General features: G+C 37.6%; 2 protein-coding genes across 2 annotated transcripts; one reads left to right on the top strand and one right to left on the bottom strand.

Annotated features, from left to right (window-relative positions):
* Window positions 1–2,314: 2,314 nt before the first annotated feature.
* LOC133711318 (uncharacterized) lies at window positions 2,315–3,694 on the bottom strand. The gene has a single exon (XM_062137456.1). It carries the CDS (start codon window positions 3,692–3,694, stop codon window positions 2,315–2,317), a length of 1,380 nt encoding a protein of 459 aa, XP_061993440.1.
* Window positions 3,695–9,492: 5,798 nt separating this feature from the next.
* On the top strand, window positions 9,493–11,130 carry LOC133710954 (S-adenosylmethionine decarboxylase proenzyme 4). The gene has a single exon (XM_062137108.1). The coding sequence runs from the start codon at window positions 9,610–9,612 to the stop codon at window positions 10,636–10,638; it is 1,029 nt and encodes a 342-aa protein (XP_061993092.1). The 5' UTR covers window positions 9,493–9,609; the 3' UTR covers window positions 10,639–11,130.
* Window positions 11,131–24,543: the final 13,413 nt, after the last annotated feature.

The following is a 24,543-nucleotide window of genomic DNA, read 5'->3' as shown; positions in this document are numbered from 1 at the left end:
GCAATTGGTCTGAAATATGTAGCTTTAGGTTGACCTTGAAACACCGGCACTCCAAGATAATTGAAGGGTAATGTGCCCTTACGAATCCCTAGGAGACGTTGGATAATAATTTCTCTAGTCCGAGCATGTTTACCCAGAAAAACTGAAGATTTTGCTTTGTTGATAACTTGGCCAGAGTTAAGGGCATATTCATCCAGGAAACGCATTAAGGCACGAATGCCACGGGAGCTTCCTTGCATAAAAATCATAACATCATCTGCAAACAAAACATGCGAGGGGGGAGTTACTTTACCTGGACAGGCAATCCGGCTAAGCTTTCCCCTATCAACCAGATTAGTCAAGCCACGACTGAGAACCTCCTCTGCAATGCAAAATAAGAGAGGAGACAAAGGGTCACCCTGCCTTACACCCCTAGAACAAGTGAAGAACCCACAATGCTGACCATTCACCAACACAGAAAGATAAGCAGATCTGAGGATGCTATGAACCCAATTAATGAAAATAGGGTCGAAACCAAAAGACTTTAGAACCCTAAGCAGAAATTCCCAGTCCATGGTATCAAAGGCCTTACTGATATCTAATTTTAAGGCAATGTTACCAGTTTTGCAGTGGTTGTCTAACAAATTTATACATTCAGAGGTAAGAATAATAGGGTCAGCAATAGACCTCCCTGTGATAAAAGCGCTTTGATTTGGGGAGATGATTCTGGCTGCAATTGGAGCGAGGCGTGTGGCCATAATCTTGGTGATAATTTTGAAAGCAAAATTAGCAAGAGCAATAGGCCTGAAATCAGTAGCACAATCGGCTTCTGGTTTCTTTGGAATCAAGATTATAACATTTGAGTTGAAGTGGGGAGGGATGAAGCCAGTAATGAAGAAGCTTTGGACAGCAGAAATAACATCTGGAGCAACAACACTCCAACATTTTTTGAAAAAACAGCCGCCGTATCCATCAGGCCCAGGCGCACTAAAGTCATCCATTGAAAGGACAGTGGCAAGAATATCCTCCGAAGAAGGCAACGAAGTAAGAGCAGTGTTTTCAAGGGGCGTAACCAGATTTGGGATTACTCTCTCTACCAGGCCAGAGTCTTCAAGATTACCATCCTTGGTGAAAGCCATCTGAAAATAATTAACAATATGACCAGCAATCAAATCATGAGATTGTAGAAGCGTACCACCAGCCCGCAAGGAGGCCAATGACGTGTGCAGCCTTCGGATTTTGACCATATTATGAAGGAAAGATGTGTTCCTATCCCCCTCACGTAGCCATCTGATTCTAGATTTGTCTCGAAGAAAAGTGTCCTGCATTTTCAAAGCTCGTTGAAATTGCAAATGAGCCTGGTCCTCTCTTTGGATCCGATCAGGTGAAGGGCCCAAGTTGGAAATTTCATGCTGGACCAGGTTTAGAGCCGCCTCACAGGAATTAACAGATTGATAAACATTCCCAAAAACATTGACATTCCAACCTTTGAGCATATTCTTCAGCGCCCGGAGCTTTGAGGAAAGCACAAACATCGGGCAACCCACAAAATGAAGAGTAGCCCAGAAATTACTGACCGTACAATGGAATTCCGGGTGTTGCAGCCACATATTTTGGAATTTGAACTGAGGCTTAGAAACAAATGGCAGACGAGAGCAGCTCATTAACAAAGGACAATGATCAGAAGCCGCACGAGTTAATGTCCGACAATCAAAGTTGTTCCATGCATCCAACCATCTTGAATTACAAAGGGCCCTATCAAGCCTTTCAAAGGTTCTCCTATTAGTCCACGTGTAAGACAGGCCCCTAGTATGAACATCAAGAAGATGGCAGTTTGAGCACATCTGCTGGAAATCAAAACACGAGGCAGCGCTGGGAGGATTTCCACCTCTTTTTTCGTGGGCTCCCATAACACAGTTAAAATCACCGAAGACAATCCACGGACCAACCACTAGGTTAGTGTGAACATGGTAGAGGTCTTGCCAAAGTTGACGACGACCTGCAATGGTTGTTTTGGCATACACTGCTGTCATGAAACACTGAACACCGTCGAGGATGACGGAAACAGTGATTTGTTGAGCAGAAGAGGAGATTACTATAGGGTCAAGGTCCCTGTGACAAAGAAACCAAAGGTTGGGGTCTTGTATGCCCCGATCATTAGTAGCCACAGGAATAAGTCCTATGGATCTCCAAAAGGAAAAAGGAATTGAATGAATTAAGGTAAAAGGTTCAGAGAGGCATACAATTACCGGCTTGTGAATATGGATCATTTTACGTAAAACCCGTTTCGTGACATCATTTGCGATGCCACGGGCGTTCCAATACAAGAAATTCATTAGAAATGCTTGAGAGTAGCTCCCTTGCGAAGGAGAGCACGTCCCGCAGGTTTGTGAGAGATTATTTTCATTTTTGCTTTCTCATTTTGCTTCAGCAGTTTCTTCGACTTCTTATGGAGAACGGGTGTGAATTCTCCTTCCTCCAAATTCTCAGTTCTAACTTCCATCTGACAGTCACTAAGATTAGAGTCGGCCATGATAATAGGTGGAGGAACTGAAGAAATTTCTGGAGTTGACGTGGAGCTTGCAGGTTGGATTTCAATATCCGGTTCCATCCTAGTAAAACCAGGTGGGACACTCTCGCTTGAAGCTGAATGATGCACGGGCACATCAACCATCTCCAGACCAACCATAGCTGGAATAGCTGTGAAAGTTGAAACTGCAGTGATAATTGGAGCTGCTGTGATAGTATCGACATTATTCAAAACAGATGAAGCCAACATATCGTCAACGTCATGCCTTAAATTTGATTCAATGGTTACCAGCGGTGGCGTGGCAACCACAGGATTACTGACTAATCTCCTAGTTGCATCCCGTTTCTTTGAGTGATGTTGTGACTTGCGTGATCGATTATTCCTCCTTGGCTTCAATTCCGATCGCTGCATTGATCTTCCCCGCCCCTTTTGGATATCGACCACAGTGTCGTCCGAAGCCTTAGAACGGCAAGTAACAGCGACATGGCCAACTATTCCACACCGGGTGCAGACATCAGGTTCAGATTCATATTCAACTCCGATCACCACAACCTCACCATTAGCCCGAGTGATTCTGAGCTTGCCATGAAGAGGCTGTGAGAAGTCAACATCTACTAAAATTCTGGCAAACAAGCCCACGGTGCGGTTCTTGGTTCGGGGGTCAAGTTTTAGGGGTGTACCAATGCCCGATGCAATTTCAAAAAGAGTTTGTTGATCCCAGTAGGCAAAACCTAAATCCCAAAAACGCACCCATACCTGTGCGAAGGTATTTCTGTATGTAGATGGAGAGAAATCAGGTGACCATTTAATCAAGCGGAGCATGCCGGAGTTTAGTCGTACTGTCCCCGACGACCAGACGAGCTGCATATCAACTAAGTTTTTGAACTGGAGCATGAAAAAACCCCTACCAAGAGGTGCCACAGTCCAGAGATCTAAGCCCGACCATAGTTGCCCCAATTGTTGTACAAGATCTGGGGTTTTGACAGGAGAATTAACTCGACCAATCAAGTTGGTTTTGCATCTCTCGAGGCCGCGTAGAAAAGGTTCTTCAGAGATGCGAATAGAGTTCAACCCATCTTCAAAGAATGGCGAAGGCAGGTCAGCGATGGCAAAAGAAATTGGAGACATCTCAGTCAGAGCTGCTGCGTAGGAGAGCTTTTGCTTTTTTGGGATGTCTGCTGCCATGAAGGATGGCCGACAAGAACGGTGTATGGGCCGTCAGAAGAATAATTTGGGAATTGCCATTGCACGCCGAAGAATCTTTTCTGCCACTGCCACCCAGCTGAAACCCTCCTGCCACAAAGCACTTGGAAAGAGTGTATTAGTTTAATAAAAAATATTAAAATAGTAATTAATAGCACGCTGAAGATTTCTGTCTGCAACCACCGCCGGCGCCGGAACCCGAGGAGGAGGAAGAGCCTGTCTTGAACCACCTACTGACTACCAAGATACGGTGGAGAAGAGGGCTGAGGAGGGAAAAGTTCCAGCACAGATTTCAGCATCGCTGGGATAGAGGAGGCGGGAATCAAATTTCTCCCAAATAGCCATCCGATCAACGTAGCTGACTGAAGAGGCAAGCCCTCTGCCGGCGACCAGAAAGTGCCGTAGTTGCTTTGGAGATGGTGCTTTACTTCAGGAAGCCAAAGTCGATGGAGATCGTTCGTTCCATGATCCATCGGAGACTACTACAATTGTCAAATTTGTTTGCTTAACTAGAAAGGAGGTATGCACTCTTAATAAGACGACTTCTTTAGCTCGTCCGGTTACTTTATCTTCATTTATTGAAGAGTTTTTATCACCACTAGGGTCAAAACTTTCTTGCACCGGACAAAATGATACTAAACTTTCAAAAGTGATCAAAATGATACCTAAATTTTTAAAAACAAATCAACTTAATACCCAACTTTTAAAAGTGATCAAAATGATACCTAAAGTTTTAAAAACAAATCAATTTGATACCTCGGTTTAATTTTTTGTAACTTTTTGTTAAAATTGATTACATGTGGTGTGGTGTGATGTTTTGTGGGGTTATAATAATATTTTACACAAAAAAACTGTTTTTCAATTATTTTTTTATTTTACTTTGTTAATTCTCTTCTTCTTCTATCTCTACCTCTCTCTCTCTCTCTTCCCATTTTTCTTTGTTTCTTTAGAAGTTGGGAAACATCCGAACTTCATTTGTTTCTACGATCGATGGTAGAATTGAAATTGAATGGAAGATTTTTTTTTAATTCTATAGAAGAAGAAGATTGGGTTATAGATGGTTGATGACCCTCTGACCACAAATCACTTCAATTTTTGGGCTTGATTTTGCATTTGATTTAACAAAGAAGTTACAAAAAATAAACCGAGGTATCAAGTTGATTTGTTTTTAAAACTTTAGAGATATCATTTTGATCATTTTTGAAAGTTGAGTATTAAGTTGATTTGTTTTTAAAAATTTAGGTATCATTTTGATCATTTTTGAAAGTTAAGTATCATTTTGTCCGGTGCAAGAAAATTTTGACCCCAGTGGTGATAAAAACTCTTTATTGAAAGCATTTGGACAACCATCTTGTTGTTCTATCTTTAAAATAAATTACAAAGTAAAGCATTGCTAGACTAATACGAGCATTATTTGGTGAATAAATTCGATGACTTAAAAGAGTTATCAGCATTGTTGTCCCGAACTGATGGTGTGGTGGGACATAATGTCTTCAGATTAGAACACAATGAGGGCCAAGACAAGGATGGACCGAGTGTGCCATGAAGTTAGGACACATGCTAGATGATGTGTATAGGCTTGCGGGGTCGTTCATGGTGGTTGTCGGGGGGTGCACAAGGCAAAATTGAGTGGACCAATTATATATATATAGGGTTGGAGATGATGCAAATGCATATGATTTCATTGATTTGGTTTGGGTTGGGGTTGGGGTTGGAGGAGAACCTAGAGAAGAGAATGTGGTCAGACTTATAAGGTTTAAAAGGTCGGTTGAGTCATTAGTGGGACCAAATAAGGATAATGAGTTAAGTCTTTCTAAATGCAGGTTAAAGACTAGTAAATTGTCGGACTCACCTCTTAACTACTTGTACCTTTAGAAGTGTTGCTGAGCATGATTTTAGAGCTTTTGGAGCACAATAGTTATTTAAATGGATTCATATCTTTATCTTTACAAAGTCTTGTATTCAATCGACCGTATTTCTAATTTTTATTAATAAGTATCGATTTGTCTCTCAATGTGCAAGATAAGAAATGATGTTATTCGATAATATATGTATGTTTTATAATGTTAAATCAACAAACCTTATCAATACTTATCTTTTTGTCCCTTCAAATTACCAATTTTTTTAAAAGAATGAATCAAACCCGAGTTGAAAGTTAAGACGAAGATTTTGGACACCTCAACTTTTTGCTCTTGTAAAAGGTATGGGGGAACTTTTTGTTGATGGGGTTTTTGGTTGGGTTGAGACTTTTAAAGTAAGATTTGAATGAGTTGAATCTAAATCGAAACAAACTGGTTGACCATTGGGTGATGTTGAGGTCTGTTTAAGCCAAGCAGAATAAGAAAGAGAGATATATATGAGGTTGCGTGCAGCAGAAAGAGTGAGTGAGAGGCTTGTGGGTTTCGATCGAGATAGATAGTGTGTTGAGTTTGGTGTGATGCGCGTGCAGCACAAAGAGGTGGGATTGTGGTCATAATGGGGGGCTCTGCCAGCTATATCTCCATGAGATTTATTCATGACGCCATACACTTCTGCATCATTCCCTCTCTTCTTCAAACTGCAAATATTTGATTCTTCTAAACTCACATTTCTCCATCATTGCTTTCTCAAACCTTCCTCGATCTCTTAGTTTTCAAAATAGTTGCCTAGCCCTCTACATATATACACTCTACCTATACAACTATACTCGGTAGGGTATTTTCAAATTAATTGAATTTTACGAATGAGCGAGAATAAGTGACAAGCGGAACATATATAGAAGAGGATCGCCTACCGGAAGAACTTCCGGCTATTTAAACTAAATTATAGAGCAAAAAATAAGGTCGTTTTATTATTTGCCAATGTCGAATAGGTTTGTACCAAGTACAAGTATCCAGATAAAACACATATAGTGGTAGGACAAAATATCAAGTACAAACAAGCACAAACCTAATCAATCTGAGAAGCAAAACTAGATTCAAGGAGAAAATAAGAATCAAGAATCCCTAGCAACTCGAGAATCATGGGTTAATAAAACAAACTTGCAAATTGAGGCAGTTCTGACCAAAGATAAATGATCTTACTAAACCTAAGGTGCAATGATTTCCACACGATTGTTAAACAACACAGACCGCAAGCCAACACGGAAAAGACTGATGCCGGCTAAGGGAAGTTGTGAAAGGGTGACGGAGAAAGGCTACGCAAGACCTAGGATATATGAAAACCCTCGAGTCTCACATGAAGCACGATTCCTACACTCTTAAGGTTTAAGTATTTTCTAATGAGTGGTTAAGTTTAGGACATATGTATTATCCAATTAGTAGTAGTTATAGGGATAACGGTTGTCACTGTTTAACAGGTTATTCATGAATACATATGAAGCTTGATTGTTGATATTATTTTTTAATTCGTATTAATCTTCTAAAATTGCAAATACGACGCTCTAATGAAATGTTACCATCTCTCTGTCATTCATATCCTATAACCTAACGACTATAAACAAAGAACTTTAAGGGAAGTTTCTTTATCAACGATCATTTAGAATTATTGACATAATCTTCAACCATAGTCTTGAATTAAAAGCCAAGGAGACCAGAAATGTGATGAGCTAACTGGCCAAGTAATTGAGGTCCTTAGGAGTTAGGATGGCTATGAAACTTGCGTGGAAAGCCCACCAAGCACTAATTACTTCCTTTTCCTTCAAAGTTACTGTACCTCTATATACTTTATGTCTGTCCAAAATTAACAAGAAAATCATTATAAGAGGATTACTGTTTGTCGGTAGCTTAGCAATTTAATAAAAATTTAAACTTAAAGTATATGGGTTGTATGAAGTTGTAAATAATTAGAGCTTAAGTTACATTAAAGTTTGGCTAATCAAACTTGACGCAAGTAATAATTTTCACTCTTTTTCCTTTTCTGTTGGGGTCCAAAGTTAATTAGATTTGTTAGATATGATACTGTGTAATGTAATATATGAGAACGTAACGCGAATATTAACGTTTAAATAGCTATGATACTTTATAACTAATTTTACGAGAGAAAATTGAATGATTTAAACGTATATTCTTCATATTTATTCAAGTGAGAGGGTATTTCATATTTACGTATCCTTTTACATGATCTATTTAATCTTATCCCCAGTTAGTTATCAAAACACCGACTTTACAAAAAAAAAAAAAAAATAGTGGCTCGAGAAATTAAACTTGTAACCTTGCAATAACATTACAAAGCAACATGCCCTCTTATAATCACAAAGTCACCTGGTGCATGATCCTTGAATTCAACCTGAACATATAGTTATATAGTAGGAGTAAACGAGTATGTAAGAAAGAAAGGTAGTGTTACTAAAATACAAAGATACAATCTTAGTTTTAAGTTAATTAACGTTTTTGTTTAGTTCTAATTTTGTAATAATTGGGGAACCATTGATAAAGACTTTTCTGAGTTTCTCTTGAGAGTATTGCTAATAGATTACAGTATATGTTTTTGGAGACTTAAAAGTGTGCGTGCTGTGAGAAATACAAAAGAAAATGATCGTGCCACCTATCTAGGTACATGAATTTGCATGGAGAATAAAAATGATGTGCGAGAATGGGGTTTTGATTTCGTTTTCACGTACTGGGTCTCCCCCTAATTCAAGGATATTCTCATTATTTATTAACCACGCCTGATTCTTTGTTTTCTGGGTTTGTGAAAACGAAATTATTATCATGACCTAAAATATTCATGAATACTTTTGCCACGTCTCCCTATCAGCCATTCAAATGTTTGGAGTGCTCATATCAGAGACTTTCCCCTTCTTTTTCTGAATTTGTTTATACCTTCTTGTACGCAAAATCTATAAACAGCAAACTGAGCTTAGCAGCAATGTTAATGATTCTTGTCATGCAAAGGAACATATCTATTTGTAGCTTATTATTATGTCTGTAATTTAACAAGCTACGACTTAGGTATAATGACTTTGAATAGCCCATTTGATGACAGTTCCTTGAGCAATTTTAACCCAAGTTTCCCATAATTTGGCAGCCAACACATAATTACCTTCATCAAAACTTTGCCATCATAAGGGTTTTTGGTCCTTGTCACAACATTCACAATTTGCTGGCTAATCACAACCTACTTGTTAATACAAAAAATGTATATGTAGGGTTTTGTAGCTCTGAAGGTCAAAAACATTACCTATACGTTTAATGTTTCAAGTTTTAATTTTGATCATCGTTGCATGTCGCTTTGATATATAAAAGAAAATGAAACTATTAAGGCCAACTCATTTGCCTAAAGCTTACTATTAGTACAATCACTAACCAAAAATATGTTGAAGAAAACCATATTCAGTAAACCCTAGGAACCCTTTTAGGGCCTCCCCTGTTTTCTGCTGATTTCTGAAAATAACAAGAAACAGAATTGGGGGCAATAATGCATTGTTTTGGATTTGTTATCCCACATGTACGAGAAGATCGGACTAAGTGGAGAAGTGCTTGTTGAGATCATATAATTGAGAAAAGACCAAGCATTTAAAAAACTAAATTAGTATTGCGCATGGGCATAAATTCCGTTTCTTGTACCCGCCACTGCTTCTCTGTAAAAATCCCTGTGCTCAAAGATTTTGCAGAGAATCAAAAAAAATAAAAAAAATCGTTGTAAGCAACTCTCACTATTCACTAAGCATATCAATATCATCATCCTTATTCTCACTTCTTCATAATGCCTGCAATCATGATTCTTGGTTGCCTCACCCGCATGCTTCTCTCTCCTCCTCACTCACTCTCTCACTCCTCCCTCCCTCCCTCCCTCCCTCCACCTACCTATAAATCCCACACACCCCACCTCTCTCTCTCACCTCACAATCCCTCACCAAATTCTCCCATCTCGCTACTCGTTTCTTTCCCGTTTTACTGTCCCAGTCCCTTTCTTCAATGGCACTCTCTGGTTTCGAAGGCTTCGAGAAGCGTCTGGAGCTCCACTTCTCCGGGGACGACCCTAAAAATGTAGGGCTCGGCCTGAGACTCCTCGACTTCGAGACCTTGGACGAGCAAATCCTACAGGCCGTGCAGTGCACGGTGGTCTCCGCCGTAGCGAATCACTACTTCGACGCCTACGTGTTGTCGGAGTCGAGTCTCTTTGTTTACCCTACCAAGATCATCATCAAAACATGTGGGACCACTCAGCTCCTGAAGTCAGTGGCGCCGCTGCTCCACCACGCGTCGAGCCTGGGCCTCACTCTCACCTCCTGTCGCTACACCAGGGGTAACTTTATCTTCCCCGCCGCACAGCCTTTTCCCCACGACAGCTTCCAAAACGAGGTCGTTTACCTGGAAGACTCCCTCCCTGACAGCCTCTGCTACCGGAAGGCCTCCGTCATGCCCTCCAAAACCCCATCACACTCGTGGCACGTGTTTTCTGCTTCAACCGAAGCGACGTCGTATCCCCTCAACGGCGACGTAATGTACACCATTGAAATATGCATGACGGAGCTGGACCGTGACCTGGCGCGGAGCTTTTTCCAGCGGCCGGGAGATGGAAAGAACGGTGACACCGCCGGAAAAGAGATGACGGAGATCACCGGAATTGGAGAAATCATTCCCGGTGCTTTGATCTGCGACTTTGCTTTCGACCCGTGCGGGTACTCCATGAATGGTATCGATGGCGATCGGCACTCCACCATTCACGTAACTCCGGAGGACGGGTTTAGTTACGCGAGCTATGAGTGCGTGGGGTCGGTGTACGACTGCGACGACGTCGTTCGGGTGCTGAAGAGGGTGTTCAAGGTGTTCCGGCCGGCCACCATGTCGGTATCCACCACGTGCGCGAGCCACGAGGTGTGGACGCTCGTCGCCGGGGCTCTGGAGCCGCTAGGAATGAAGTGCCGGAGTTGCGCCGTGGATGAGTTCCCGGCGGCCGGGAACGTGGTGTACCAGACGTTCACGGCTCGCCGGAATAAGTAGGAATGATCGAGTTTCTTTATTAGAATTAGCTGGGAAAAACTTTAGGGTGATCGAGGATGATGATGATGATGGTGTTGATCAATGTGGTGTAGAAAGCAAAAAGGTGGGGGGGGGATAAATTAGAGATGATGATGTGGAAGCAAGGATGGATGGGAGAGTATGAGCGAGCATGAAATTCGAATGGAAATGATAGTGCACCCCACTTACGCTTGTCACGCCTGAGAATTTTGAGGTGTTTGTGTAGTGGGGGTGTGTAAAAGTGATGCTGATATTGTTTCTTGTTGAGAGGTTTACTTGTTTCTATTCTAGGTCTATCTATCTATCTCAATTCTATTCATTTTCTTTCTTCAAATTGGTTTTTTTTTTTTTTTCCTGTTAATTCTCTCTATTTTGATCTTTCTTCCACTACTTCATAATTCTCCCATCGTCTCCTCTCTTATCATGTTTTTCATCTTTTGTTTGTAATTAGACTACAAATCACACATTTCATATTAGTTTTTGCACCATTTTTTTTTTCCTTTTCAATTATATCATGCCCATAATTCAGCAAATTAAGAAAATTTGCAATATTGATATCCTACTAGTTTCCACTTGTGGCGGATATAGATGGGACGAGCAAAGACAATAATTTTGACTCAAACACTTTTATTATTAATCAACTAAATGATCGAGAATTATCTTCTTCGATGTTCTTCCTCTTCCTTTTTTGTCACTTTTTTTATGCGATAGAGTAAGAAAATGCGCGTGTAGAAGGTTTCAAACAAATTGAGGTAAGGGCCAATAACTTGTGCATTTCTCCTACAAGAAAATCCTAAAATGCAACCATTGGGCAATGATATGGGGCCTCAATGAGGCCTAAGATTTGTGGCCTCAAATCTTAGGTGTCATGTCATGTAAGCAAATGCAATTTTTTTTTTTTAATTCCACATAATATATCTTGCCACATCATATTATTGCAACGCCAACTTTACCCTTTTATATTTCCTTTTAGATGTTAGGGGGTGAATCAATTACATTAATGAATTTAATTAGATGATGAAAAAAATATCAACTATTAATTATGTACTAATTTAGAGATATGTCTACAAATTATTTGACCAATATTTTTCTTCATTTAATTAAATTCTTTCCTATAATTTTTCTTTCCAAATAGCATTAATATATTGAATTAGGTGTCAAGAAATAGGCATTAAATTTTCTTTCCAAATATTGATTAATTTCATATAAAAAAATAGCATTAATAAATTGAATTTGGAAAATATGTATGTCTAAATTAAGAGGTAAGAAAAAATTTCATGTTAGTAGCAGTCATTAATTATCATCTACAATCTAAATATTAGGGAAAAAACAAACAAAAAATAATAAACTCAATTTTAATGTTTAAACCCTAGCTACATAAAGAGAAAAAAAAATGAACAAAAGAATATATAATAATCATATGAATATGTATTTTTCACGTACATTATATTTTCAAAATTTGCAGGAACCCAATAAAGGTTGAATTTATATACATGTGTTATGCAAATCTTTTGTTCGAATGTATGTGCAAATCTATTGATTGAATTACATGAAATTTTTTCTGTTCTTGATTGAAGAAAAAAAATTGTTGTTTAAATCAAAGCATGAGTGTAATGAAAAGGAAAAATGAAAAAAAAAAAAAAAAAACCAAAATAATTTTTTTTTAGAAAAAAACCAAACTAATTTAGGGTCATTAGATTTTGGAATGATAAGATGGTCTTTTTCTCAAGAATTATATAACATGATCTAACAAATAAGTGACGTGCATGTGTAGGTGACATGGCATGACACCTAAAATTGAGACCATAAATTTTAGGCCTCATTGAGGCCACAAATCATTTTCCTAGCTAATTGAAACTAGCTGGTTCTAAAATCTGAAGTAATTTTCTCATCAAAATAGATTATTTCATCTAGAGTCATCCTTGATACCCTCAATTAATTACAAATTAATAGGCGAGAAACTTGTCAATTTCATCGGAATATCGTAAGCTTTTTTATTTTTTTATTTTAGTGGATCAATTTGCATGCATGGGGTTGGATGAACTTTTTGATGAACAATTTAATTCTTGTTGCATGATGATCCTACGCAATGGTGGCATTGAAGTCATGACACCCCTCACAATGATGTCATCCAATCCAACAGTTCCTAACCTAGTCACTATTCATTATGAAAGGGTTTGTATGATTTTGTTTTCCTTTTTGGCTTCACGATTTATATGTACAATAAAAATGAAACATAACTTGCACGTGATCATTATTAACTTGAAAGTGGTACTCAGATACTAAGGCTCCGTTTGAGATTTCGGCCCCGTTTGGGATTGCTTCGCTTTTAAAAAAATCAGCTTTTGTTCAAAATTTTAGATTTTATTGTGTTTGGTAAATAAATAAAAAGCAGCTTTAATTGAAAGTTATAGGTCACTGGCAGCAGATTTTAGAAGCAGCCTAGGGGTTGCTTTTAGAAGCTGTTGTGGATCAAAACACACTCTGCGGTTATTTTATGTACTGACAGCACTTTTAAAAATATTATTTACCAAACACGAAACTGTTTTAATTCACAGCTGATTATTTTCACAACACAGCAGCAGCAGTTTTTTTTAAAAGTCACAGCAATCCCAAACTAGCCCTTCTTCGCTTTTAAAAAAATCAGCTTTTGTCAACATTTTAAATTTTATTGGGTTTGGTAAGTAAATAAAAAGTAGCTTTAAATGAAAGTTATAGGTCACTGACAGCAGATTTTAGAAACAGCCCAGATGTTGCTTTTAGAAGCTACTGTGGATCAAAACACGCTCTGCAATTGTTTTATGTACAGACAACACTTTTAAAAATATTATTTACCAAACACGTAACTGTTTTAATTCACAACTGATTATTTTCACAGTACAACAACAACAGTTTTTTTTAAAAATCATAGCAATCCCAAACTAGGCCTAAGACCCAGTTTGGGATTGATTCATGAGCTGCTTTTGGGAATGCTTCTGCTTTTGGGCTTAGAGTAGGGTGTTTGGTAGAATTTCCTAAAGCTGTTTTTGGTCCAAATAACTTCTCCCTAAAGCTGATTTTGATAAGCTAACAATTTGTAGCTTTTGGAGCTGCTTTGGGGAAAAACACGGAGCAACAATAGAGACTTAATGAAATATGTCAAACTACCAATTTTTTCCTCCTTGTTTCCAAAAAATTACATTGAAACAAATAGGGTTCAGCTTTGATCTTCATCGTGAGGCAGACATTCATTCTCCTCCCCTCTTTGCCGTCCCTCTTTGCCATCAAAAATACATCGCAACATTTGTTGCTCATCGAACTTCTCCTCCTTCTCTCTCTGCTATCATTGAAAGGTTCAATCTTTTTTCGATTTCATATTCGTGCTCATGTGGATCGTTCATGCCATAAATATCTTAACCATGTCTTTCTCACTTGTAGTCTGGGCTTACTGGAGAGTCACTTTCTGTGACCTAAAATCCTGGTTATGGCGTTTACTCGGGATCATCATGCAAACAAGGAGAAATTGAAGCAGTTGTTATTGCAACAAGATTCCCGATTTTGTATAGAATTAAGAATGGTATTATCAAAAAGTTTCATGCGTAGTGTTCTCATCCTATGAAGGATATTTGTAATGTGATATATTACATGATGCACCAATCCTTGCACTTTTCCTTTCTGGAGATGTATCTATGGTTCCAAACTTCCAATTTACTATATGCCATTATGTGATCAGTCATTGTATTATTATTTAGTCCATTGCCATGACTTGTTATATATATAAAAAAAGTACAGGATTCTTTTTGAGCTTTGATTACTTATCATATTTCATTCTTTTGGAATTTTGTTTAGTTTGGTGCAACTAGGTATGATTTAATCCAGCACTGATCTTGAGAAATTTTCTAACACTTTCTAGAAAGTAGAAACTACACAAACCGCACAACTAGAAGCAAAAAAAAAAAAAATTAAATTGCTTATATAATTTGTATAATTAATATAGAAGATGAGATAAAAGTTATGCATTTATAATTTGAACTAGTGTAAAAGTAGGGCAGTAAAAGGATAACACATGAGACAAATTTTAATTTGGTATGGTTATATATTCAGATAACGATGTATTTTAGTAGTATTTTTAGCATTTATGACCATTTTGGTAATTATACCCAGCCACAACATTTTTTGCTTACAACTTACCAAACACTCAGAAATTGATTTTCGTTCTCACAGCACTTTAAAAAATAGTTTACCAAACACTCAGCTGCTTATTCTCACAACAATATCAGAAGAGCTTCTCCTCGCAACAATATCAGAAGCACTTCTTCTCGCAGCACAACAATGCCAAACTAGGCCTAATAGTTGTAGCTAAAAAATGTGTGGAAGTTTTATTATATACATGATGAAGAGGTTGTTCAAAAATGAAATGGCAGAAATATCACTTTGGTCATCGAACTATGTTTCGCTCGACACTTTGGTCATCCAACTTTTAAAAACTTCATTTTGGTCATCGAACTATATCACCGTATATCACTTTGGTCATTCCGTCTGTTTTCTCCATTTTCTCTATTAACTCTAAGAGTATTTTGGAGATGAAAAGTTTTGCCCGCCATTTTTATAACATAATCTAATTTTTCCCGCCTAAACATAAAACTTCATCCAATTTTGCCAACTTTTCCCTCCTTTTATAATTCCTCAATTTATTAAATCAATATTTTTCTTCCTTTTATATTCCCTCATTTTGAATCATTCTCTGACTCAATCATTTTTCTCCATTGTATGCTTTGATCACTGATGATAAATGCATGAATAATGGTCATGTAAATGCTTAGAATAACAGTAAAGCTAACATAGTTCAAAACTACATATCCCAACTACAAATTACATAAGCATTCCATACTAACATTTCACTACTTTACAAAAATGACCTGTCAAATTTTCAGAAAATATTCAATCCTAATTGTTCAAAGAGTTATCACAAAATGCCCTATTTTGATCTTCTGAAGACAGAGTTTATGGGAAAAAAAAAAACAAGACGTTTTAAGGTCTCCAAATAGGCTTGCTTGCATTCTCAGTTGACATAGAATTCTTAGGATTTTTGAATGCAACTTGCTTCTTTGGCCTCCCTGTTATAGGAGCAGTGTACATCGATCATGGAGATGGAAGCTAAGAATGATCCAATAGGTTGAGAACTTCTTTGAACTGGAGGAATTTCTTGTGAGAAATTTAGAGGTGATGGAAGTGGTTGCGATGAAACAAAAGGTGCTTTGACAAGTGATTGTTGAGATGGAATCTCATGATGCTCCTGTTAAAAGAAAAACACATACGATAATTTAATCAATCCATAATTAACACTCTCACATGTATGAATACAATTCAAATCATGACAAAGTAGTCAGAATAACATTCACATAAAGAAACAAGGCAAGAAACAAATCCAACAGTAAGGGACAATCCATGTGAAAGTAGTAAATTCCAAATCCAACTTTGATTAAACAAAGCAAGCAATCCAACTTTGATTAAACAAAGCAATCCAACTTTGATTAAACAAAGCAATCCAACCTTGATTAAACAAAGCAAGCAATCCAACTTTGATTAAACAAAGCAATCCAACTTTGATTAAACAAAGCAATCCAACTTTGATTAAACAAAGCAATCCAACCTTGATTAAACAAAGCAAGCAATCCAACTTTGATTAAACAAAGCAATCCAACTTTGATTAAACAAAACAATCCAACTTTGATTAAACAAAGTTTGGACACCACTTGCATCTTGATTTAAAAAAAAATCAGCAAATCCCTAATTCCCAAATATTGCTACAGGAGCACAACACAAAACCCATAAAGATTAAAGCTCCACAAACAATAAAAAGAATCAAGGAATCAATTACATACCTTTGTAGGTGGGTGGCTCTCCATCAATTCGAAAATACCTCCAGGTACTTGGATGATTTTCCATCAATAACACACTAAACTTCAATCTGAACCCAAAAGTTATATGCCAACTTAGAGATCGTGTATACTCTCACTCACCTTTTCAAAGGGTTTGCTTTGTGGCTTGAAATCTGATAAATCTGATAAACTGAGAGAGAGAGAGAGAGACACAGAGAGAGCGTGAAAATCTTTTGGCTGAGAGAGAGAGGTATATGTTTGACCCGTAGTCTCAGACTCTTTTTTAATTGGATTGACACATATAGCCCTGCCTATTAGACGTGTGAGGTTCAATTGCCACATTTAAACGGAGAAAATAGACGGAATGACCAAAGTGATATACGGTGATATAGTTCGATGACCAAAATGAAGTTTTTAAAAGTTGGATGACCAAAGTGTCAAACGAAGCATAGTTCGATGACCAAAGTGATATTTCTGCCAAATGAAATACAAAGCTTTACTATGTACACTTTTACTACCTAGAAACCTCCATTATCATTGTTGGGTATGTTCATGGTTCTTTCTTAATGGTTCTTATTAGCCCAAAAGAATATCGATAATTCTGAGTTGACTGTTGAGAAGCCCGTGCCATTCGGTGATTAAGACTGAAATTGATCACAAACAAGTTCTTACTAAACTCTTCGGTTAGAGGTTTGACGAGCTTGACATTACTGATGAGTTGTGATTTGCCATCATCGATGACTTTTTAGTATTCAAAGTTTGGATCAATTAATTACTAGTATCTCAAATTGGAGATGACCCAACATGTACTTGTGAATACACCCAAGGGATACATACAACTAGTATCCACGAATTAACCAAAATTACACCTATGAGGTTACTTGATTGTAAGGTTGTGGATCAACAAGTCTATGGGCCAAGGTCATTTTCAGTAAGTAGATGAACCGGATTTGGATCGGATCGACCTAAATCTGAATTCGTTTAGTAATAAAAAATTTCAACTCGACCCGATCCGATAACTAGGCATATCGTTGATAGTTCAATTGGTATCCGGCGGATTAACAGATACCAGATCCGCTAATCCAATCCATTTATAATAACAAATAATTTTAAATTTTAAATAATAATATTAAATTATTATCGTGATACTTCATAAAATATTAATAAAATATTAAAACAAAATGAAGAGTATCACCAAAAGTTGAATTACATAACCAAAGTATTTCTTTGAACAATAAACTAAGGTAACCAAAATACTAAATTTCCAAAGCAATACTTCATTAATTGATGTTTTTGGATAAGAGAACAAAAGAAACATAGACATCAATAAGCTTCAACTTCATAAGTTCATATTATCATATTTTCAATATTGAAAATATATCTGTAATTCATAAATAAGAATAATATGAATATTATATAAAAATATATCTTTAATTCTAATTGCCCATTGCTCATATCGGAGGCGAGAACCTGAAACCATTTCTTCTTTTCACTTCTAATATCATTGCTACAGCTGCTGGGTCTAAGATCTGCTCTACCTTTCAATTCGTTCAAGAATCAAAATCCCAACAAACTCAATTGTCCAATAGAGATCAAAAGGTGAAGTCTTTGCTGGGTTTAAGATCTGCTCTACATCTTTGCCAGATTGTCTTTGCCGGCGTCAATTTCGCTCGCCGTCATGGCCTTCACCAACGATTTTCCTCTATTACTGTCTTTTGATAATGCTTGTTGCTTTTGGGCATTCATGGTTTTTCAGTTTTTGGTTTAAATTTCAAGTCTTTGATTGTGGTTGTGGTGTTGTAATTATGTCAGCAACCTTGCTGCTGCTGTTTTAAAGGGATTCATCGATGTGTGTCGTCAAGGGCGTAGGCACATTGGGGCCAGAAGGGTCATTTGACCCTTCTCAACTTTTGGAAATAGTCGCTGATTGGTTGAAATTTTAGATGTTTCTATGTAAATATTATATTTTAATATGTGATTTGACCCTTCTGACACCGAAAAAATTTACTTTAACAGTTTTGGTCCATCACCAAGTAGTACCCACGTGCAACTTGGACTTGCAAGACTCCAACATTCTTTTAAATTTCTATTATATTTTATTAAATGATCAATTAATCAATGATTACCTCATATTTATTTAGTTTTAAAAAAAAAAAATTTCCTTTATCCTAGTCAAATTTCTATGCTGTTAACTATATTTCCCAAAGAATTCGTCTTTTGTCTTTCTCAATTTTCTCTCCTACGAACGGCAAGACTTGAAATCAACTAGAGAGTAAGATTTGTTACCTTGTTAATAAATCACTTCAATTAAAGAAATTTCTTTAATTCATTACAAAGTTTAAATTTTTTTAGAGATTAGTCAATTTAATTTATTCTACCATGAAGATCATAAACAGTGATTTCCGAAACTAAATGGAAGATATGTGGATGAGTGGCAGTATCATTACATACATTGGGAAATATATATTTGCTTGTATTGATGATGAAACCACCATGTATAGAGTTCAAAATAATTAAGAGCAATCGTCGCAAACAATTATAATTGGTTTGAAGATATCTGGTATGTTTGAGTATATTAATAATTTATGATTTTCTTTTATCAAAAGAATGATATATAAACTAGTATATTTAAATTAGTTTTTTAACAATAAACATATGCGATTTTATGTTATTTGATAAAATTATATTTTTGTTTAATATAATCATTATGATTTGAAAAATGACCCTCCTAATTCATATTTCTGGCTACGCCACTGTGTGTCGTGATCCAAATGGATGACGAAGCTAAGAAACGGCGATGTCTCGACGATCGGATTCCAAGATTTGATGGGGAAGGGTGAGATTCCACGCCGGCGCCCAGCAAAATCCAGTAGCAGACCCGCCTAGCCCGACTGCCCAAGCGCCTGGTCGCCCGTCTGGGCTGTCTAGGCGGCCGCCCATTCCCAGCCTGCCCAATTGCTCCAATTTGGCCTTAGTAGAGTCGGAAAGCCGCCGTCTGGCGCCTAGGCAGCCTGGGCGGCCGATTTTTAGAACACTGCTTGAAACGCAGGTATCTGACAAGATTGAAATCTCCATCATCTCCAAATCATAGGGCTTCATGAACCACCTATAACAGATGTTTGGTTGTTTTAATCAATATCCATACTAACCGAGTGGCAAAAATAAAATTCATGGTGATTAATTATGTGGTTGTCCACCCTATCGGGGTTTTGAAATCTCTGATCTTGTAAATCCAATTGATGGAAGTCCTTATGCTTTGATTGTTGATTGATTCTAAATTTTTTTCTCCTATCCAACCAATTTCTCTTCAAAAGAAGGAAGCATCAAACCAATTACAAATTGTTGTTGCAGTAGCAATTGAATGATTGATGTATGAAATTAATCATGATATCACAGCAGCAATTGAAGCAGCAATGGAATGCTTCATTCTGCAAAAGTTTTTAATTATTTTTATTTTTATTTTTTTTATATCAAAGAAGAACTTCATTGAATATGAATCAATTACAATGAGTTGTGGAAACGCGGATAGCAATCACCAATAGGTAGAGATTGCGTAAAAGCTTCCCAAACTAGACTTCACACTGAAAGTCCATATTGACACACTGATTGAGCCATTCAGGCCCCGACAGCAAACAAAGAAAAGGTTGACTAATTTTCAAGGCTTTCTTTGGTAACTGGTGAGCAATTCCATTGTCTTCCCGTTTCACAAAGTGCCCACTACAGGAATTAAAAGACTGAACTAGAGACTTAACTTCATCAATAATATGTCTCTCATAATTGAAATCATCAAAACTATCATTAAAACTATTAATCACTGAAAGTGCATCACCTTCTATTTCAATGTTGAGGAATCTCACATGCTTCGTTCTACAAAAGTTCATTTATTTATCTTCAAATTATTTTCTGTTTATCACTTTAGTTTTCTTTTAATAAAATAAATAAACAAATAATGAATCCACTAAAGCATAAACTCCATGTGATCAATGATGTGGCATGTGCCACATCATTTGGTAATGAGTTTTGGTATAATTCTTTGGGATCTCAAGCATTATCCTTCCTAATATTGGAACCTTAATTAAGAAAGTAACGTCATATTCAAGTTTCTACAAAAGTTTTGTTATAATGTATAGTTATTTATTATTTTATATTTAAAACTAATAAGTATTCATAGGATTTCATATTTAATATTTTGAAAAAAAATATTTTATTGATACAAAAATAATATTTAATTATTATAAAAATGGACTGGATCATTAACGGATCAGATAAACCTAAATCCGTGTTTAATTCATTAAATAAATAGATTAACGGATCAGGACCATTAATGGATCAACGGATCAAATTTTTAATTCAAACACGTTCAATAACCACGGATCTGGAGAGGATACGGATCAAAATCCCGTCCATTTATAGTTGGGTTCTTGACCAAAAGCACCAAAATTGGTTAAAGTTATCCCACTTACCCCAGCAAAAGATTTTTATTCTCACTAACCCAATTTAGATGCAAATGACAAATGTACCCTTAGCCTAATTAAACAACTACATCAATGCCACTCAATTCCCTCTGTCCAGCACGATGCACTCTCCCCCCCTCCCTTCACTTCAGCATGATTCCGGCAGACCCAGGCCATCTCCCTTTCTCCTCCGGCTCCGGCGATCGACCCATGCCGTCTCCCTTTCTCTTCCCGAATCTAACGATCGACCCAGGCCGTCTTTCTCTCTCCTCTGGCTCCGATGACCGACCCAAGCCCTCTCTCTCTCCCCCCTCCGGCTCCGGCGCTCAACCCAGGCCGTCTCCGCTCACTGTTCTTCCCGGCCACGTCGCCTTGCTCGTGCTCCGAAGCTCAATCGCCACGCGAAGAACATCTCATTATTCTAGGCTCCGACTGCATCTCCGATTCCAAGCAGTGGCGACCCGACCCGACCCGCTCCTCCCTCTTCCAGCTCCAGTGGCTTTGACGACGTCGACTGCGGCAGAGCTAGGTACTAGGTAGGGCTAATTGATTATATCCAATTGGGTAGGAAGGTTGGGTTTTGAACCTGGAATACTTGACTGAGTTGACTCTGTTTAGTTTTCGGGTCTTGGAGCACAAAGTGATATAAGATCATATTCCAATAAAAGACTTGGTTGTCACTTGTCAATCTGTCTAGTTTTTGGATCATTGGGTTACGAAACGCTGTTCTACCATTATTTATATCCTTGAGTTTCTTTTTTTGATCAAGCATGCATACCCTTGAGTTTCTGCCATTACAAAACGTATTCATTTCCATTTTTTTTCTTTTTTAAGTAAACTTGTGGGCAAAAGGCCTAGAATGAAAGAAAAAAGAAAAAAAAATGTTTTATCATCTCGTAATAGACGTTTATTGGGGGCCGATAGACGACTATTGGGGGGCAATAGACGTATTGAATTGATGTAATCTTCTTGTTTTTTTCCTGTAATCAAAGTTTTATTTGTCTAAATTTAGGGAGATTAGTTCCCATTTTGGCGACTGAAAGTCATATTGGGGGGCAATAGACGTCTATTGGGGGGCAATACATGGCTGATAGTCGTCTATTGGGGGGCAATACATGACTGATAGTCGTCTATTGGGGTGCAATAGACGTCTACTGGGGGGCAATACATGGCTGATATTCGTCCATTGGGGGGCAATAGACGTCTATTGGGGGGCAATAGATGTCTATTAGGGACAAAAAAAACTTTCCGGTGAGATTTTCAGCAAATTCCGATGGGCGGCAGCCGGTGACCGGATTCCGGTGAAAGTTGGCCGGATTCCGGTGAAAATTGGCCGGATTCCGGCGTCCGGTGACGGGCTCCGGCGAAGTCTCCTATGGTTTCTCTCTCTTTCATTTTCTCTATCTCTCTCTAAATAACAAAGGGGTGAGGGGTAAAATGGTATTAAAAAAAAATTTAAAAAAAAAAAAAATCTTAATGGGGTATTAGGGAAGACTCTCTTAGAGTGTATTGGGTAAGAGAGAATTAAAAAAACTTAATGGGGTAAGTGAGAAAAAAATCCCTAGAAATGGGGTAAATGGATAAAACCCCTTTATAGTTCTACTAGTAAAGCATAGCTAAATTTTAGCCCTTGCCAGTATTTTATGGTTTTACATTATGCTTTTTAAATTTATAATTTTTATTTTATTATAATAAAATTTTGAGTTTATCTATTGGAACCTCTATATTTGCTCACTTGACCTCTCATGCTCTTTACACTTCCTATTTACTTTTAAAAAGTAAAATTTGCTAACTATACCTCTTTCAAAAACCCAATTTAATTTTACTTATATAAGAGAACGTTCCCAGGCATTAAATATGACAAATAAAGATGGCAATAACAAACTAGAGAGAAGCTCTCCCTTCGAGAAACCCTAAGGCCTACACCGTTCAAATTCTCGATCTCGTCCGGCGGAGCCCGGATGGTGGGAGCCTCTAGCCTCCTGCTGTCATGGGGTTGCTGCCGGACGGGAGAACTATCGCCCATGGTGATTTCGTCGGGAGAACTCGCGCTCTGGCTTTTCCGTTGGTTCGGCTGGGATGGTTCAGATGGTGGTGGTCGGACTGTACGGGCCAGTATTACGATCCCACTGATGGGTTTCCTGGCTCGCAGGCGTCAAGGATCTTTGATCGAGGCCGGTGGGGTTTTGGACAGCCTGGATCGGGGATGGTTTTGTTCAGTTGTGATGCAGGTCATGGCGGTGGAGCTTGGACGATGTAGGTCGTTGATCGGGCGACGTGGAGGTGCAAAGCCAGGCGACGTGGATAGGGCGACATGGGTCGGACGGATCTTGCTGGACGGTGCAGTGCGGCGGGGGGATGGGAGAAGCAGGCTGACTGGCCCGAACCGGCTGATGGGCCTGGGGCGAATTTCCTTGAAGACTACCATGTTGGGCTGGGTTTCTGTCCTAGTCCAATGTTTATTTGGGCTAGGGTTTAGGGCCTAGGCCCAACCCTATGTTTTTTAGTTTTATCTAAATTACAATAATTCTTTGTATTAGGAAACTAAGCACCGAGGTGCACTCTATGTCTCTTTAGCGTCTCTGGAGTAGTACCGAATGAGGATATCCTCTATCTCTACGATCTGAAATGTATAATGAGTGGGTCTATTTCTATGTACCATTGTGGGTACTACCACTACCTTCTTGTCAGTCTATGTCCTTAAATGACAGCGGAAGGGTATGTAACGGCCTATTCTGGCTTGTGATGAATATACTATTTCGCCCTATGGACTTGATTCAAAAAAAAAATAATATGACAAATAAAGATGAATTTTAATGCAATCATAATTGTTTATTTACCAAAAAAGATTGAGATAATTATTGAAAAATGATAAAAACTTGTAACTAATTTAAAAAAGACCTTTTGAAGCCTAACTAGTTTTCGTGCCTTATGGTTGCTGGCATTTTAGCTAAGGTGTAGAATCAAATTTGCTCATTCTCTTGTTTTTTATTTAGATTTGTCTTATATGTCGCTTCACAAACTTATTTCATTTAGTTTACAAGAGGGTTTTCTATCCCTCATTTCCTGAGCTTGTTACATTGATGAAAATGAACTTTGTCTAATCTTTTTATCTCTGGCATCATGGTTTTGTTCTTGTATAATTCGCTAAGCAATTTTGAATGCATTTTCTCTGTTTTTTTTTTTTTGTTCAAAAGCTTTCATTAAAAAAATATATATATGAGAAGTGTGAAATGAGATTTGAAAATGGGAATGAATCATAAAAATATTGTGTTTCTATTATTATTAACAAATTTTTTTTGACAACGTATTATTATTATTAACATTTGGAGAGAGAAAAAGAAAATTAACTTTTCTCAATAATTTGTTGTCTATGACAGTCATTTTATACGAGGACACATAAGTCGTTTAATAATGATAAAAATAAGGGAGGTCTAGTGAGCAGATTAGGAGATCCCAATAAAAACTCTCTAATATTTCTATGTAGACTAAAATTAATTTTTGAGACATATATTTTGTATGTATATATTAGCGTTGCACTATTAAATACTAGACTCCAAACATACTTTATG

This window comes from Rosa rugosa, chromosome 5 (assembly GCF_958449725.1).
Source record: "Rosa rugosa chromosome 5, drRosRugo1.1, whole genome shotgun sequence".
NCBI classification, from domain to species: Eukaryota; Viridiplantae; Streptophyta; class Magnoliopsida; order Rosales; family Rosaceae; genus Rosa; species Rosa rugosa.
Note: the sequence above shows the minus strand (reverse complement) of the source record. Positions and strands in the feature narration are given on the sequence as shown.